This window comes from Eurosta solidaginis, chromosome 5, assembly GCF_040869045.1.
Source record: "Eurosta solidaginis isolate ZX-2024a chromosome 5, ASM4086904v1, whole genome shotgun sequence".
NCBI classification, from domain to species: Eukaryota; Metazoa; Arthropoda; class Insecta; order Diptera; family Tephritidae; genus Eurosta; species Eurosta solidaginis.
In genome coordinates, this window is record NC_090323.1 from 201567294 (window position 1) to 201585597 (window position 18304).

The window sequence follows — 18304 nt, forward strand, 5'->3', positions numbered from 1 at the left end:
AACTAATTTATAGCGCAAGTAATTTATTAAACTACCGTTCAGCACAAACACTCCATACCAAAGGATTCAAGGGGTTGATAAGCGCAATACAAAGCTTTATAGCTTCAAAGCTTCCGCAACTCAATTGTCAACTTCACCTACGCGAGGAGAATCCTGTTACAAATATGAATGTATCATACAAATGTTTAGCAGGCGAGGGGGCGGTATGGCCTAGAGGGTTTAATGCGGTCATATTAGTCGTTCCCGAGATGGTCGAGCTAGTAACTTTATGGTCCTTTGTTACCGGAACGTACCGGATCCCGGAAGGACCATCAACATCGATAACACTTCCCAAAACCTTCGGGGAGCATCTTTACCGTTAATACAACACAACTCCATATCAAAATAAACAGTCAAATATTCTCAAAGAAAACAATGGAAAGCAACACTGAAGCCCAAGAAGTATTATTGAACAAAATCGGTAAGATTTTCAGGTTAATAAAAAACACACAGAGCATGAAATTACTAAGCTCACCTTGTTGCGTAGAGTAGCAAATCCTATTAAGGACCCAGATCATCTGGCTTCCACTATGGTTGCTTTGTCATACAAGTACACATAATTATGAAATATCAATATCTTAACCTTTATAAGGTGTTCGGGTCAAATTTGACCCATTTTAGCAAGAAAATCGTTTTTTCCGGCAAAGTTTGAGGATATAGTTTTTCATATTTTATGACTTTTATTCATTTTAGATGCCACAAATGTACTAATAATTTTGAACTCATATATTTACTACTTTTATTGATATAAAATTTTTTACAAATAGATTCTTCGGGTCAAATTTGACCCATTGTAAACGCACTATTATTTTTGTTTTCCTCAATAATCTTTTTGGCGAACTTCCGCATTTCTAACGTCTATAAATTTAAAATAAACGCTTATAGACATATGTTTCTCTCGCTTCCTTGTATTGCGTTTGTGCTTTAATATCGGGGAATCCCCAGATTATTGGTTTGTCAGTGAACTAAAAATGTGTTCTTGCAATACTGATACAGTAGTAAAATAAACACGGAAAGAGTAACACGAATAAATTTTTTTCTTTTTTCAAAGAAAATAAAAGATAGTGAAATAGAGGCCCTATTGAATGAAGTATCAGACGAAGAGGAATCTTGTGCAGAAAGTGAAGATAACATTGAATACGTTGAGTCGTCAGATAGTGAAAGTGATGGTCAAAGTAATAACGAAAATATTTTCACTGAGGACTTATAACAAGTGTAAAGGTGATAGATAAAGTTGTGTCCGGTTGTACTTGCAAAAAAAGACAAATCGATGTACCCAAGTTGATTTATCAATATGACTGACATATCAGCGTATAATGCTTTTATTTTATTTACATCTGTTAATAATGGCTATAACGAAAATTCTTTTTAAAAAAGCCGGCACTTCTTGGAAAACGTATGCCTCCAGCATACAGCGCCTTATATAAAAAAAAGAGAAACGTTACGAAGGGCTAAATTTTCTCGGGAAATCGTTAAGAGAATTCAAGATTTGGATCAACACGATCAACAGCCGTCTATTTCAACAAGATCGGAGTTAAGACCAGACAAAAGTACAACAAAAAGACGTCGATGCCAACTATGCCAGAAGTCAGATAATAAAAATGGATTAGTCGGTACCAATTGTGAAACCTTTGTATGTAAGGAGCATTCTAAAACGATTGTCTTATGTAACCGATGCAATAATTAAAAACTTGAATTATCTATATATAATTTTGCCATGAATTCAATTTTATTTTTTTCTTGAATTTAAATAATTCATATTATATTTTTATTCCATACACTCTATTTCAATGTGTTTCTTGCTTAGTTTTGCGAAATCAAACAGAAAAATACTGAAATAAATGCTGTTAAAAGTATAAAATATTTATTAATTTTAGCTAAATATAATATGCTATATTTTATACAACATTTTAATATGTTAAATTAGTTCTATACCACAACTTTACCGCTCGGGTCAAATTTGACCCACAGAACTTGAACGTCAATAATTTTGAAGAACTTATGAAGGCTAAACAGTATAAAGAAAAGCATAACCGGAATAAAGGAATAAGGACGAGATTACTGGTAGAAGGCCTGGGTGAACCCCTTGTAGGAAAGAAGCTGTTTCTCATTATATTAATAATTTTAGGATGTTACTTAAGAAATCAAGACTAACTAATTGATGAACTACATGCAATGGAAGTCAATAGAGCAAGCACTTTCTTGAACATATACAGCCCAATTCTAAACATTCCCTCGGAATTTTGTTCGTGTTTGTTGTTATTCCCGCGTAAAAATTCCCCCAATTCTTTTCTCCTAGGGAGAACAATTGGGGAATAAGAATTTCGAATTTTCAAAGTCAGCTGTTTTGTCAATTGAAATTTCGTTGCCCATTTCTTATTTTGCTTAAAAAATTTAAAAGTTTATTTATTGTTGCGAATTTGTTTGAAATTAAGAAATAAGGTATAAACAATGGACATTATCCCATTTCATGTGGTATTCACTGAAATGAGTAATGAATTGGTGCCACAGCAACATAAACAGAGGAGCATAAGCTGAAGCCCCCTCAGCGGGTTAGGGGATCAGAATATACCCGCGGTAGGTATGCCTGTCGTAAGAGGCGACTAAAATACCACATTCAAGGGGCTGTGTAGCGAACCTTTCAGGTTGCCAGCGCAATATATAGCTTCTCCAAACCCAATTGTCAACCTCACCTATCCGCGGCGAATCTTGTTCACTAACAGACGAGGATCTGGCGACCCCAAGCTCCTCATGGAACTTGGGGGTAGGGAGGGAGGGAATGGCCTGAAGGTTTAATGTGGCCACATAAATCGTTCCCGAGATGGTCGGGCTAGCACCTTAATGGTGCTGTGGTACCGGAGCATACCGGATTTGTATCCGGCAAAGGACCATCACATCGATAACACTCCTTAAAGCCTTCGGGGAGCAACCTTATCGCTACAACAACAACAACAAAAACAGGAGCATAAGAAGACGGCGGGATAACACAAATCCGCCGGAGTTGCCTGCTTCCATTCACCAAAGCAATTTTCTGGCGACCAAGTACAGTTGAATTCGTCTTTCGTCATATGCCAAAATCTATTTAAGCCTTCTTAAAAAATCCTTGGGCAATTTCTGGATGACTGCATCAAATATACCAAGAGATAGCTCTTCCGTTGCTTATGATATACTTTTGGACTTAAAATAAAAAATATTGTGGTAGAATGTACATATTTTAGCACAAATTTGTACAAATAAGTGTTCTTTCTTAAAAGAACCAATGCCCTTTAACTATTTTGATGCATTCCCTTTAATTTAACAAGTGAAAAAACTCCTAAGAAATGGCGGAGAAATATCCCTCCCACGCACATTCATAATACCTACTTTTCTCCCATTAACCGCTTTCCGCTTTTTCGAACATTGTTCAGAATAGGAGGAAAGGGAGAAGTGAAAAAACTCAAGGAATTTTTATTTAGAATACGAGGAATGGGAGAAGGGAAATAACTCGCACGGAATTTTTGTTTAGAATTGGGCTGATAATGGAGAAAAGCAGAGATTGAGCCTTCACTCCTCAGTAAAAGCAAAACTACAGTAAAAACTCAAGAACAAGAGTAAAAACCCTCAGATATAAACCCAGTAATCGGTAAGAATCTGTCCTCTGAATGCTCTGTCTCTGATAGAATTCAACAAATATACAATGATAATAGAGATAAACAGAAATATAGCATTCCGAGGAAATTGGCGATGAATGAGCAAGTGGAGGCATTACGTAGTATTCTTGCTGATAAACCTCGATTTTTACCTATTACTAAAATAGCTTGCAATGAAGAGATATATCAATTACCCCAGCGGGTTAGGGGATCAGAATATACCCGCGGTAGGTATGCCTGTCGTAAGAGGCGACTAAAATACCAGATTCAAGGGGCTGTGTAGCGCAACCTTTCATGTTGCCAGCGCAATATATAGCTTCTCCAAACCCAATAGTCAGCCTCACCTATCCGCGGCGAATCCTGTTTCACTAACAGACGAGGCTCTGGCGACCCCAAGCTCCTCATGGAACTTGGGGGTAGGGAGGGAGGGAATGGCCTGAAGGTTTAATGTGGCCACATAAATCGTTCCCGAGATGGTCGGGCTAGCACCTTAATGGTGCTATGGTGCCGGAGCGTACCGGATTTGTATCCGGCAAAGGACCATTACATCGATAACACTCCCCAAAGCCTTCGGGGAGCAACCTTATCGCTACAACAACAACAACAGATGTATCAATTTTGCACTGCTCTTTACGACGACTGATGGCAGGTTGACATACCATATAAAGAACATAAAATACGCCATATAATCAATATTGAGTCTGTACGTAATCACATTCAAAAAATCCTAAGAATGAAAAGGTATACCATAGATATAGAAGTGGACCTAAGAAATTTTAAGTTGAATAGGAAACGAATGCTATCCATTTTAACTATTTTTTGTAAAAAGCACATTTTTTTTGTTCGTTAATGAAACAAGTGGCTCTGTGTGAAAAGGAATAAACTAATTATTTCATTAAACGAAATTGTGATTCCATTAAGTTTCTTTGTGAAATTGGTTTATATATGTAAATAGAAATGTATGAGTTCAAATTATTAATAAAACAACCTAAGTGCCCATAAGAATAATGGAAAAGAAAGAAATGAAAAAAAAAAAAACATAAATATGTAATATATACAGAAACTCATAAAAACTATTATGAAAATATAAAAAACGATACATATAAAAAAAGGTAAGTAAAAGTTAAGGTTATACCTAATTATACTGAACTTGAATAATTGGCAACGAAATATTATTGATAAATCATTCACCCAGCTTTCTAAGGTTTGTTGATCTTATTTATATGTTTTAGTTGTAGCTTTCTTTCGTAGCTTTTATAAGCTATTGGGACTGTTTGTTTTTGATGTAGTTGTTGCCAATAATTCCGGATGATAAAAGTAATCTTCAGAAGCTCCACTACGAAACATTCACTACGAAAAATTAAAAACAACAAAATGAAATAAAATTCAAAATTAAATAGAAGTTTTAGAAATAAAAATAAAAATTATTTAAAAGATAACAAGAAAACAAATACATAATATTAAAATAAAAAATATTTGGGTACTATTTCAAAAAGTAAATGAAAAAAGTTCAGTTTCAATGAAAATGGTTTAAAAATTCATTAGTAAAAAAATAAAAAATTGTGCCAAAAACAAAAAAAAATATATTATTGAAAAAATATAAAAAAAGCGTAAAAAGAAAAAATGTTCTAAATTATAAAAAAAGTAACTTATTAGGAAACTTAATAAGTTAAAAAAAAAAGTTTTTCAAATTCTATAAGTTGCAGTTTACACACAAAAAGTTTTGTTGTTGCTTAGGACAACTTCTCTTTTGGAGTTGCGTATCAATATTTACTAACGGCGACTTTTTCTAAGCAACGATTTGACAATTTATTTCCTTTCTTACTAAACATTTGTTTTTTTTTTATTGAAAATTTGCAAAATTATTGTGAAATATTAGAAATATCAATTTAAATTATAAAAAATTGTGTTCAAAATCAACAAAAAGTTCTTCAACGGAAAAAGATTCACAAAAACCAGAATTTGACAACAGAAAAAAGACTGCATAAACTAAGTCGCCGATCAGGAAAAAATCGGTGCCCGTCCGATTTCTTTTTCGCCCCCTCTTCAGGTTACGAGCTTCAAGAACAAAAATATTTGTGTGTAAAGTCGAATTAAGTGACTAAGGGCGGTTTTCTCAACGATTGAACGATTTATAACAAATATGCCAAAAGATGTTTTTGGACATTTAATTTCAGGAAAGTGAAGGAGACTCTATTGTAGCAGTGGCAAGATAACCAATTCGGCAAGCGCCTTCCCCTGTCCCTGTCTGCAATGTGTGGTAAGACGCCCCAGCTGTAAAGGCATGTATTTAGTTTGCTACGTGTTGCATGACGCCACCTCCAATGGCATACCAATATTTCATGGACATGGAATGTGTTGCCTCAACAAAAGTTGCCTTCATAAAAAATATTCATTCTACTTTCAATTTCCACGGCTGAGTAAAATATTGCCCTATAGTAATTTTCAAAACAAAAAAAAAAAAAAAAAAAACAAGAATTGCAGAATTTTCTTTACAAACGCCCTATTTCAGAACTCATAAACGCCCCAAATAGTTGCAAAATGTATTCAATTCAATATAGGACGTTTTGAAACAAACTCTGAAATAGGTCGTTACAGTTTCTCTGATTTAAGGTCGTTTTCTGAGATAGGTTGTTTTCCAACTGACAGGCGAGATAGGATGATATTACTCTCAGCAGTTGTTATTGTTGTAGCTATGCAACTCAGCAGTCGATTTGTACTTTGTAAGACTAAAATTTATTAGACTACAAAACTGCACACTAAATAGGTTTCGAATAGTTCTAAGTTTCAAAATAACGAATATTCTGTTTTTAGCAAAACGTTTAATTCATTAACTATTTTCTAAAATTAACAAAATATATAAAATCACAAAAAAAGTAATAATGTTTGCTATTTTCGGGTTAACAGCTATACACCAATTAGAAAAAAGAAAGAACTTATTCGAATTTATAAAATTTCAAAGAGGCAAAAATTGATTTTGAGTTTCAAAGCATTTCAAATTTCCAAAAAATTTAAGATTTCAAATAATTTATGAGGCTTATTCTAGTTTCCACAAACAAATTCGCACCGATTTAAATTTGTTTTTCGCTGTTTTTCTAGTAGCCGTAATGAAATTTTCAATAACATTCAATTTATTTGTTTAAGGTTACTCGAATTGAAAAACTTAACTTGATCGATTTGACAACATCGAAATCGAAAAAGGTTTACAAAGAATAAAAACTTAACTAGCGTAGAACAGATAAAAATATATATTTTTTTCAAAAATACCGCCAAATTGACATTCAAATTTTTAGTTGCACTTTCGTTCAATTGCGTAGCATTCTTTTTATGGCACATTCGCTTAAGTATATGCACTTTTTTTTATTATTTTTACAAAATTATTTTATCTTTAGCTCTAGTATTATTTATTTTTTATTATGATATCGAAAATAAATCGTTCCTCATTATAGTTTAGTTTCCAACAGTGCTAGAACATACCGATATATTTAGATGTTTAGTTTTTTGCTATCGGAAATTCAATTCAGATTTGTTTTCTCTTAAACTGGGTTTAAAAAAAACGAACCGTAATAGCATTTTTTTTATTATTAAATTGTATGGGTTTTATTGAATTTTTGGTCCGAAATTCAAATTGGACCAAATACTTCGGCAGTGCTCCCCAGTGACTGTAAATGTTTTAAGCTTGCTATAAGGTTAGACGTCAACTCACATCTTTATTCAAATGTGGAGTTGCACATCAGAACAAAATATTTTTATATGAAAATCACATACAAACTACATATGAATAAAAATATCGCTTAACGTCTAAAGAAAAATAATAAGCTTCAAGTTCTTCTGACACTAACACATTTTACAAATATTAATTAGAAGCAATGTTCACGCTTCCTATCTTAATAACGTATTGCTTCTAGCTTAAATTCTGTCATCAGCCTTAGGAAAGTTATCATTTAGAAACGCCAAACGGTATTGTTAAATGATTTATTTACTTTTCTAGAAATAATAAAATTATTAAGAGAAAGAAGTACGTACATCATATTTTCATTCGTATTGAAAATTTAATTAAAATAAAGTCACTTAAACACGCTTTGCAAACTTATCGTGCAATACAGACCCTATGGTGTGTTCGAAAATACGTAATGATTCAAACGCGATTGCAAGATACAACAGTGTTTAGAATTGTCAATGCTGTTATTGTTGTTGTACAGTATACATATACACTATTCCCTGCTTTATTTGTACATTCAATCACGAAAGTTGAGCAGGCCGTAATAAACAGAGTTACGCCAATTTCGCACAGAGGCTTAATGAAATAATTAGTCAAGTTTTCTACATTAAAGCCCTAATTGAACTCAATCTTACATACAAAATACAAATTATTATTAACTCATTATTGCTTTATTGAATGCCTAATCGATTGAAAAATACAGTCGGTTTTGCTTGGTACTTCGAATTTTAATGTCAATGTAGCAAATGACAATCAAAAATAAATTATTTTCGAAAATTTAAGAAAAATAGAAAAACACGAAAAAAATCTAATTTAATTTTCGCTGCATTTGCTGCAAAAGATTAGGCGCGGTTAGGCGCAACATCTATGGGTAGTTGCGCATGCATTTTATTTTGATTGTATGTATTTATAGTTAAGAAGGAAACGGCTGCTTCCCATAATCCAATTTTTGGTAAAAACGAAAAAATTTTTTGGGGCTACTGACAGATGTTCGCTTAATGAAGCAAAAGGGCCAGTATGAAAAGGGAGACTTAATTATTTCATTAAATATAATTGTGTTTCGATTAAGTTTCTGTGTGAAAACGGTATTATACTGAAATTACAGCCCTGCATTTTAAAACGTAATTTTTTTATCAACGGCAGCTTACTATGCGCATTAAAAACATATTTACAAAAGTTCATTTTTTAAGGCGCAAAGCAAGTGTTACAACTACATGTCGTCTGATCACGTTATCTCCCTATAACTATCTAAAAATTAGTTTTAAAATGACCTCTATCGAATTTTTCTTTTAATCATAACATCATATCTCAGCTGAAATTGTATTGGATTTATATAGACATGGCGATTTTTAAAAAAGTTCAAACAAATTCTGAGATAATGTGTTTTTGAGTAACAATTCTGAGATAAAGAATTTTTCAAACAAATTGTAATGTAGATCATTTTTTCAATCACCTGAGTTAGCGCGATCTTCCACTCATCAGCTGACGATCTATTCAAAATAAAGTAACAATAAAGGTATGTGATTTAAAAAAAAATATTATATTAGATATGTATAACAAATTATTCAGTATATATGACCCGGTCCTTGAAAAGGTGGCTTATGACTTAAAAAAGAAATTGCGAGAAACAGCTGTTAAAGATAAACAATGCATTTCGTCAGTTTCTTAGTAGTTTTTCTTTTGCATTATGAACAGTCATGCCCAAAAGGCAAAGCACAAACCAGTTTTTGATCAATATTTTGGTTCCATTTCCATCGAAAAAAATGCTATCAAAAAAATTTGAGGATACTTCACCAACCACCAAAGTGGCATAGAAGGAACCAAAGGCTTCATCGTCTTTCATTTGTGCTCTTCTTTGTCTACATTTTTAGTACACTTCTAAGAAAGTTAGGACTTTCTAGTTTTCACCACGTCAAAGAGCGTCTGAAAAACTATCGAAACCAGAAAAAAAGTGGAAAAGTTATCTTTGAGTCATAAGCCACCTTTTCATATACCGGGTCACATATACCGCTGTATATACCAGTTTTTAGATAAATATTCATGTTTTCATATATTTCTTTTCATGCTTTTCAGAATTAAAGTTTCGAAATATTTTAGATATACGACTAATTAATATTGAGTGGAGCTAGCTATCATAGAACTATTACACAAGCTGAAAGAAATTTATTGCAGCAGTGTTACTTTTAATGACAAGGCATCACGTTCCTCGGCAAAGTTTGGACAATTTTGAAAAATTATTGTTCATTACTATTTATCATAAAAATTTTTTACTGCACCGTTGCTCCAGTTGCTTTTACATGGCGAGCATGTGTTAGGTCGTGTATGCTAGCTTTTTTAATGTTTTTAATGCTCATAACTCAACAATTATAATAAAGATGTCGATCTCCGGTTTTTACCAATTTAGGGAACGAACTTTCGATTGCAATAAATCGTTGAAATTTTTTTTTTCTGTGTAATTGGTCTTTTTTTGCGGAGCGTTACATGGGTATGTCAGTTAAGTATAAGCAGCATACTATCAATTAAGTAGCATTGTTGCAATATTGCTGTTATTATTGGCCGCCTCAAACACACCCACTTATTGTCGCTTACATAGTTTTTAAGGGCGACAGTTTGCATTTGCTACGATGTAGCGCCGCTCTTTAACTCTCTCTAACTAACCACTTCTACACTACACAAAAATTATAATTGCATAAAAACATTTGAAATTATAACAGATGTTTATGTTTTGTTGGTTTTTGTTGTTTTATTTACATTTATTATATAATAATTCATAATTCATGTTTTATGGGAGTCATCAATTAATATAAATTACGTAAGATATGGAAAAACCAACAACAGATTGCTTGTTGAATTTCATTGTCTTTTAATCATAAGCTCACGCGTATGTGTGTGTATCACTGCCAATATACATTTTAACATAATTTCCCAATATCCACGTAGTTGAAAAGGTATTATTTTGTCACTACAGCCTTTATAACAATTAGTTATAATTTTTTTTGGCGTTGATTTGCTTTTTTTTTCTTTGCAGCGATTTTCCTAGCGGTCGCATAAAAAAACAAAAAAAAATTCTCTTCGCTCCGAAGCCCGACAGACAGACTTTCTCTTTTAATTATGGCTTTTATTATTATAAAATTGGATTTCCCTACATACGTAAATATATTTAATTATTTGTATTAACACATTTGCACACATTCTTGTCACATATGTATAAGAAGAAAACAAAATTGAATAAAAAAGAGAAAAATAAAACCTCATCCCATTCACTCCACATTTCATATCAAACAGATTATTGCAATATCTGTTTTTTTTTTTAGTAGAGTTGTATATACTATGTATATGTCTGTATGTAATAATATTCACTGTATTATTCCTAACTACCATTTATTATATATTAATATCCCCTTTTATGTGTGTTTTTACTTTCTGTTGATTCCATCTATGGATGTAAAATCGCACACACAGTCCTTTTTAATGTGTGTGTATGTTTTATGTCTGCGTATGTGTGCATTACACTTTTTTGTTTCATTTATTATCAGTGTTCAATATTTGTGTATATATCTAATCTTTTGCATATACACATATCAACTATTGTAACACTTATGTGCATGTTAATATAAATAATATAATTATATTAATAATGATAAATTAAGTTAATTTTTTTATATACAACAATTATGAACATTTCGTTTCGTATTTTTTCTCACATTAACATTTTCTTTTGCATTACATTTTGACATTTCGTTTATCAATTGCTTAAAAATTAAAGATAAGTTTTATATTATAGGTTTATATATATATACATATATGTATATATGTATACATATATGTATATATATATCTTTTTGTATGTATATTTATTAATAGTAGTTATAAGACTGGTCCTTTGTTTATACAAATTCAGCGTCATATACATATTTATATATGTATGCCGACCGGGCATGTCTTTCCGTAACCAAAATAGCTGGAAAGGAAACATGAGAAAAAGTTATTGAAGAAAACAGAAAAGAACTGCATGTAAAAGAAGAAAGTATTGTGTTTGGTTCTCACTTGGTCAAAGTTAACCGCAAACCTTGTCATATCAATGTAAACGGCTTGTCATTGGACGTGAATAGCGTTTCGTTGTCCGTTTTGACTACGAAGTGACAATTAATAAAAAGATGATAAAAAAATGTTAAGGACTACCTTTATACAAATGGATTAAAAAATAGAAGGCAAATTTTCCTTTAATACAGACATAGTATTGTTGAATTTTGACTAAAAAACTTTAACAATAGCTCTTGTAAAAGAATTGTGGGATTTAAAACTATAAAGGTGGAGGCAAACCATGTACTTGGGATTAACTAATTGATTATTTAAAATTTAAACACGCGCTCTACCTGTATAATTTTAAATCCCAAAATTCTGTTACAAGAGCTATTGTTAAAGTTTTTTAGTCAAAATTAAACCATACTATGTCTGTATTAAAGGAAAAATTGCCTTCTATTTTGTGGTCCATTTATATAAAGGTAGTCCTTAAAATTTTTTTATCATCTTTTTATTTTCAATTTTTTAGTACTGCCTACAAAAAGGCAATTGCAGCTTTGATTAGTAACTTAAGTAATTCCTAAGTGAAAATTCTTATCTTTATTTATTTGTTCAAAATAGCAAGATTTAAGAGAATTGGTGGAATTTTCGCTGACAACACAGCCGCAAACAACAGAATTTCGCCTCGCATCTTAACAAGAGAATTCCACCTCGTTTGTCAGCTACTTAATTTGCACAGCTGAAAATCGTGGTGAAATTCGCATACGCCTAAAAGTATGCAAAGACGTGCATTGAGTTGGGCATTCAACGAGGTGGAATTCTACAACGCCTGCAACACTCAGGAGGCTAGCCAAGAAGGTATGGCCTAATCTTCTAAATAATTTGACTTGTGTGTTACGTAGCTCAAATTTTTTGATCAAACATTACACTGTCACCGAGTTTTAATCTATATTTCAAACAATAATCTATATTTTCAAGTCTCTAGATATCCAGGAAGTTAGTTAAAAATCGATCGCAAGATTCCCAATTTAAAACTAGTTTTCTCAATATCTCGATCCATGCGCCACCTAGCGAAATTGCGCCACCTAGAAAATTTGCATTGTCACCGGGTTCTGACTTACGGCCCAAGTTTCAAGTCTCTAGCTCACCGGCAAGTTACTCAAAAATCGATCGCAAGATTCCCCTCGTTTTGCAGGGATTTGTAGTTATCTCAATTAGCACGCCACCTAGCGGAACTTTGTTTTCTATAAATTGTATTGTCACCGGGTCTCGAACTATGTGCTAAGTTACAAGTCTCTAAGTAACTGGGAAGTTAGTTAAAAATGGATTGAAAAATTCCCAAATTAAAATTAGTTTTCCTAATATCTCGATCAATGTGCCACCTAGCGGAATTTTTTTATAAAATATTGCATTGTCACAGGGTTCTGAACCACGGCCCAATTTTCAAGTATCTAGCTCACCGGCAAGTTACTCAAAAATCGATCGCAAGATTCCCCTCGTTTTTCAGGCATTTGTAGTTATCTGAATTAGCACGCCACCTAGCGGAACTTTGTTTTCTGTAAATTGTATTGTCACCGGGTCTCGAACTATGTGCTAAGTTACAAGTCTCTAGGTAACCGGGAAGTTAGTTAAAAATGGATTGAAAAATTCCCAAAGTCGATCGCAAAATTTCCATTTTAAAATTAGTTTTCTGTATATCTCGATCCGTGCGCCACCTAGCGGATTTTTTCACTTGCATTGTAATGTCTCCCAGATCTGAACTATGTTCTAAGTATCAAGTGTCTATCTCAACGGGAAGTTACCGAAAAAGACTTTTCCGTGGGTCAAAAATTCGTATGGAAATGAGGGGACAAACATAAAAGGGACTTAATATAAAGGTTTAAAATGGCAATTAAGTGAAAACGTCAATTGTCCACAGGTATGGAAAATTCGACATTACAACTTCATTCATAGCCAACATGTTGGCGACATAATAAATGAAATAACGAATGAATGAATAAATGAAATAAACAATTTGAGGTTAAGCTTTGAACACATACTACTTTATCGACATGACATAACTTTGACAATAACATTTTGACCTAATGAAAACCATGCGTAAGGGTCACGGCAGAGGAAGCTAGAAGCTTTGCTAGTCTAGAGGCAATACTTTCCGACGCTCTAAATGCTATACGAATAGGATGCTAATAGCATGAAATTTCAAAAATATATTAAATTTTACATACATACACGGAAACAAATTTTTCTATTACACTACTCTAAATGATATGTATGCCTGTTTCGATGGAGATGTTAGAGCCCCAGTAGAGGTGGAGAGGTGTGGCAAGGGCGTGCATGCCAATAGGGCATACTAAGCTGATCCGATAACAAGCAGATCTACAAGCTGGTTGATCACTAAAGTGTCTCTTATGCGGCAATTGCAGACGTGACCAAATCAAAAGGGGATCATAAAGGCGATAATATCGCATAGCAAAGCAAGAATTAGAATTAGAATGACAAGATTAACAAACACGTTGTGAAAATTGTACTTGTTTTCTGCAATAGATGTCGCAGCGCTGTGAAAATCAATTGGCAAATAACAGAAAAGAAATAGAAATAATGAAGACAAACAAACAACGGCTGTGATTGCTGAATGGTTATAGCAGCGGCGCCTAAACATTGCCGATGAAAGAATTTAGCAGTTCCCGAAATGGATCTATACAACGAGCTTTGGCAGTTGACTAAATTTTTTCTTTTTTTTTTTCTTTCTTCTATTCTAATTCCAAAATTTTTTCGTTTAAGGAAAAATGTATCATAACAATAATAATGATAAAATAATTGTTGTTAGGCCTTGAACCCGCGATCTTACAAATCAGTAGGCCGATATAACAACAAAAATATTTAAAGTTTAGTTTATATGACATCCAACATATGCCATTATAAGAAACTAGGCGTGGGTTTCAACCAATTTGCCGACTTTTTCCACACCTTCATTTTAACCGCTCAGTCGGATTCATAGTTCGTGTCCGAAAAAATTGTTTGTTTAGACTCGTTAGTTTCGAATTATACAGTCCGTGGTATAATACAATTTAAAACTAAATCTAAATCATGCTTTAATTGCTTTGTACTTACCGTTTTTCTGCTTACTGTTGTTCTACAACTTTTTTGTTTTGTTTTCGATCCGTATAACAATTAATTTTTCGCAAAATATTAGTGGTATTATACAAAATAAATTCACGAAAGTTGTATTAAATTAGTAGATTTTCTGCAGCAGTACATTTTGCGGATTGTAGCATTTCGTAGTATATAGTTGATTTTTGTTTTCTTTTCCTTATATATTTAAGTATGTGTATATATGTATGTATATTCGTAATTATCATATTTCTATATAGCCGTACTAACTATTTGGTAATTATAACTATAATTTTATTGTGGTTTTATTTTAGCAGCACAGTTGTAGTTTTTCTTCTTTTTGACAAATAAAAGTCACCATCACTTAAAGCAGTTACATATAATATCAATGAAGGAGCTAGATAAATCGCTACTAAATCAGCAACTCCGCCGATTTTCACTGTATTCATTCAAATTATATATGCATACACACACACATAAAATCTAGTGTATAACAACAATAATTGTTGCAATTACAGCACAACAAACACATGCTAAATGCGCATAAATTAGATTTTTCCACTCCTCTTTTTGGTTTGTACAGCTTCAAATATGGAATTAAATTTGAACTTTAGACATTTCTGAAGATTTTTTTTTCCAGATCTGCTTTTTTTCGTTTTCTTTCCTACACACCGTAGGATTACGAATACATTTTTACTTATTACATGAGTAGTATATTTTTAAGCACGCATAGCTATTTTATACTTCATGCCGCATGGTATGGTGTTTGTTGCATTCATGCCTAAAACACTTCCATTTCCATGTCCCTCTTTTGCATTTATTTCTACTTTTATGTGAGTTAATGTTTTTTTCGCAGTTATCAATCGCTTTTTATGCTAAGTAGGGATAAGTGTATATGTGTGTGTGCTTTGTAGTGTTATGTATACATATATATGAATGTATGTACTATTGAAATGCTTTTCGTGCGTTATATCGCCAATTCTTTACAACGTATTTGAAGTGATGATGATTAATTTCTACCAGATTTCCGCCCACTACTGCTACTTTCAGTAGTGTCATGACGTTCACGTACGATCTTCTCTTTCCCATCGTTACCACGATTGCGTACACTGGTCGTCGTAAGAGTGGTTGTATTAGGACCACTACTACTAAATCCACTGCTACCACTGTTGTTGCTGCCAGTGCTTTGACGATTTTCACGTAAAGCATCTAAAAATTAAATTTAAATGAGTTGTTAATTAAAAATTAAGCAATTTTTATAAACGCTTAAAATACTTGTGGATATTTGTCCAAAACTTCCGAATACACATGATTTTTTTGTTGTTAAAACAAGATCGGGAAGCTTTGATTGAATGCATACGAAATAACCCTGAATGGAAATCATTTCAAGTTGGATTTTAGAAAGGGTGAAGGGAATTTTAGAAAGGTGTCAATTGGGTTTTAGAATAGTCAATTGGATTTTAGAAAGCGTCAATTGGATTTTAGAGAACGTTAATTGGATTTTGGAAAGCGTCAAATTGATTTAAGAAAACGTAAATTGGATTTTAGAAAACTGGAAACTCTTCCGTTTGACTTTAGAAAGCGTCAATTGGATTTTTGAAAACGTAAACTGGATTCTAGAAAGCATCAATTGTATTCTGGAATAGTCAGTTGGAATTTAGAAAGCGTCAATTGGATTTTGGGAAGCGTCAATTGGATTTTAGAAATCATCAATTGTACTTTAGAATAGTCAATTGGTTTTTAGAAAGCGTCAATTGGATTTTAGAAAACGTAAATTGGATTTCACAAAGCGTAAATTGGATTTTAGAAAATTTTCACTTCACATTATGAATCGCAATACTTTTTTATGAGCGGTATTTGTCAATGCAACATTTTTTTTGATTCAAGGTTCGATTCGAGCTCAAGGCCAGAACAATAATTTTTTTCTAATGATAATTATTGTTATTTTTTAATTTTTCTAAATTTGAAAAATTGCATTTGTTTTTGGAATAGTAAGTAGACAATTTTTCAGACAACCTGCCATAGCTGCGCAGATAGATCCATTTCGAAGGGTGCTAAACCTTCATCATGAGTACGCTTTAGACACGCTGCGCTAACCATTTAGCTATACAGCGGTGTTTGTTTGACTGACAAATCGCTTACCAACTATATTTATTCAGAGTTGCGCCATCTGTTGCAAATCACTGATAATGCTGGATTTGTTTATTGTCAATTACTTTGTTTTGACATTCCCAAGTGCTCATGGTTTATTAACAATTGTTTTTGTTTTTTTATCGGCCTATTAATAAATGATTCAAGGTTCGATTCGAGCTCAAGGCCAGAACAATAATTTTTTTCTAATGATAACACAGGCCGACAAGAAATTTGACCATAAACCAGACCATACTTTCCTAAAGGTTTTCGATGCGCTGAATTCAAATCTGGGCGCAGAATTGCTCTATCACGTAAGGCTTTTGAGATATCCTAACCTAAATGTGCAAAAAACACCGTTTTTGCCTATTTTTGAGGTTATATATAACCGACAGATTTTTTTTTTAAAGCACACATAGCATCTTAAAGAAAAAGTCTTTCTCTTACGAATGGCGTTGAGTTTGATCAAATATCTTTTTTTTTCGCTAAGATAGAGCAATTTAAAGTTTAAAAATTTGCTAATTTTCCTATAGCTGAAAAACCACTGAATTAGGTATGATGGTATGATGCAGTAGTAGTAATTTATAAATTTTAAAGTGCTCTATCTTAGCGAAAAAAAGGATATTTGAGCAAACTCAACGCCATTCGTAAGAGAAAGACTTCTTCTTTAAGATGCTATGTGTGCTTTTTAAAAAAAAAAATTTGTCGTTTATATATAACCTCAAAAATAGGCAAAAACGGTATTTTTTGCACATTTAGGTTAGGATATCTCAAAATCCTGACGTGATAGAGCAATTCTGCGTCCAGATTTGAATTCAGCGCATCGAAAACCTTTAGGAAAGTATGGTCTGGTTTATGGTCAAAAAAATTGGTCTCATTTTGTCGGCCTGTGTAATTATTATTTTTTAATTTTTCTAAACATTTTTTTTATATGTAAAATAAAAATTTTCAAGCGAAGATTGTATCGGTCTGTGCTAAATTCATACATTTTGTTATCAAATTAAAAAAAAACTGAAAAAATGCAAATGAAAGATGACTGTGGCATTTGTTTAAGCTGTATGCTTGCGGCAAAGAGGTCAGTACTGTTTCGCCGTGTGGGCATTTCTATATAATATTTATAATTTGCACAGCTTTCTTAATATTGACTCTGTGTACCTACCAGAGATCTGCTTTGAGTACTAATAAAATTAGTGCACTTAGTCATGAGCCAAAAAATTGTGTCTAAATGTGTACTTACTCAAGTACAGAAAAATACTATGAGTGATTAGCACATACAATAGAAAATACATACGAGTGCCCCGAAATACATATGTCCCATACATATATGACATTGTTGAGTATAAACTGAAATCATAGTCGCTTTAACTCAGTAGCACGTTGGTTTCGTGTGTAATACACTGTATACTTCGTTTATTATCGGTTTTTCTTTAGCGCTGTATTCAGTTTAGTTTCGTGTACATCGTTAATGTTGCTATCGTCAGAAGACTGATATGACTATATTCATTTTATTGCACTGTTAGTCTTACTGATTCCAATTAGTGTTTTCGTATAACACAGTTGACTTTCTTGCTCAATAAGACAATTGAGTACTGAACTGCTTCGTGGCTTATGAGCGGTTATTCATTTTACGAAGCATGGCTATGTAAATGTG

The 18304-nt window shown here is 32.7% G+C and overlaps 1 protein-coding gene across 13 annotated transcripts in view; it reads right to left on the reverse strand.

The window, feature by feature from the left end:
• Positions 1-18304, reverse strand: part of Larp4B (La-related protein 4B) — a 114086-nt gene that overhangs the window by 17711 nt on the left and 78071 nt on the right. For 12 of the 13 annotated variants that reach the window (XM_067787492.1, XM_067787490.1, XM_067787489.1 and 9 more), the window contains 3 exons: positions 14524-15732; positions 8843-11350; positions 4804-5018 (listed from right to left, as the gene is read on the reverse strand). In XM_067787492.1, the coding sequence (XP_067643593.1) occupies positions 15533-15732 (200 nt within the window). In that variant the 3' untranslated portion in view covers positions 4804-5018; positions 8843-11350; positions 14524-15532. The remainder of the gene's footprint in view (positions 1-4803; positions 5019-8842; positions 11351-14523; positions 15733-18304) is intronic. The other variant, XM_067787482.1, reaches the window with a different exon arrangement.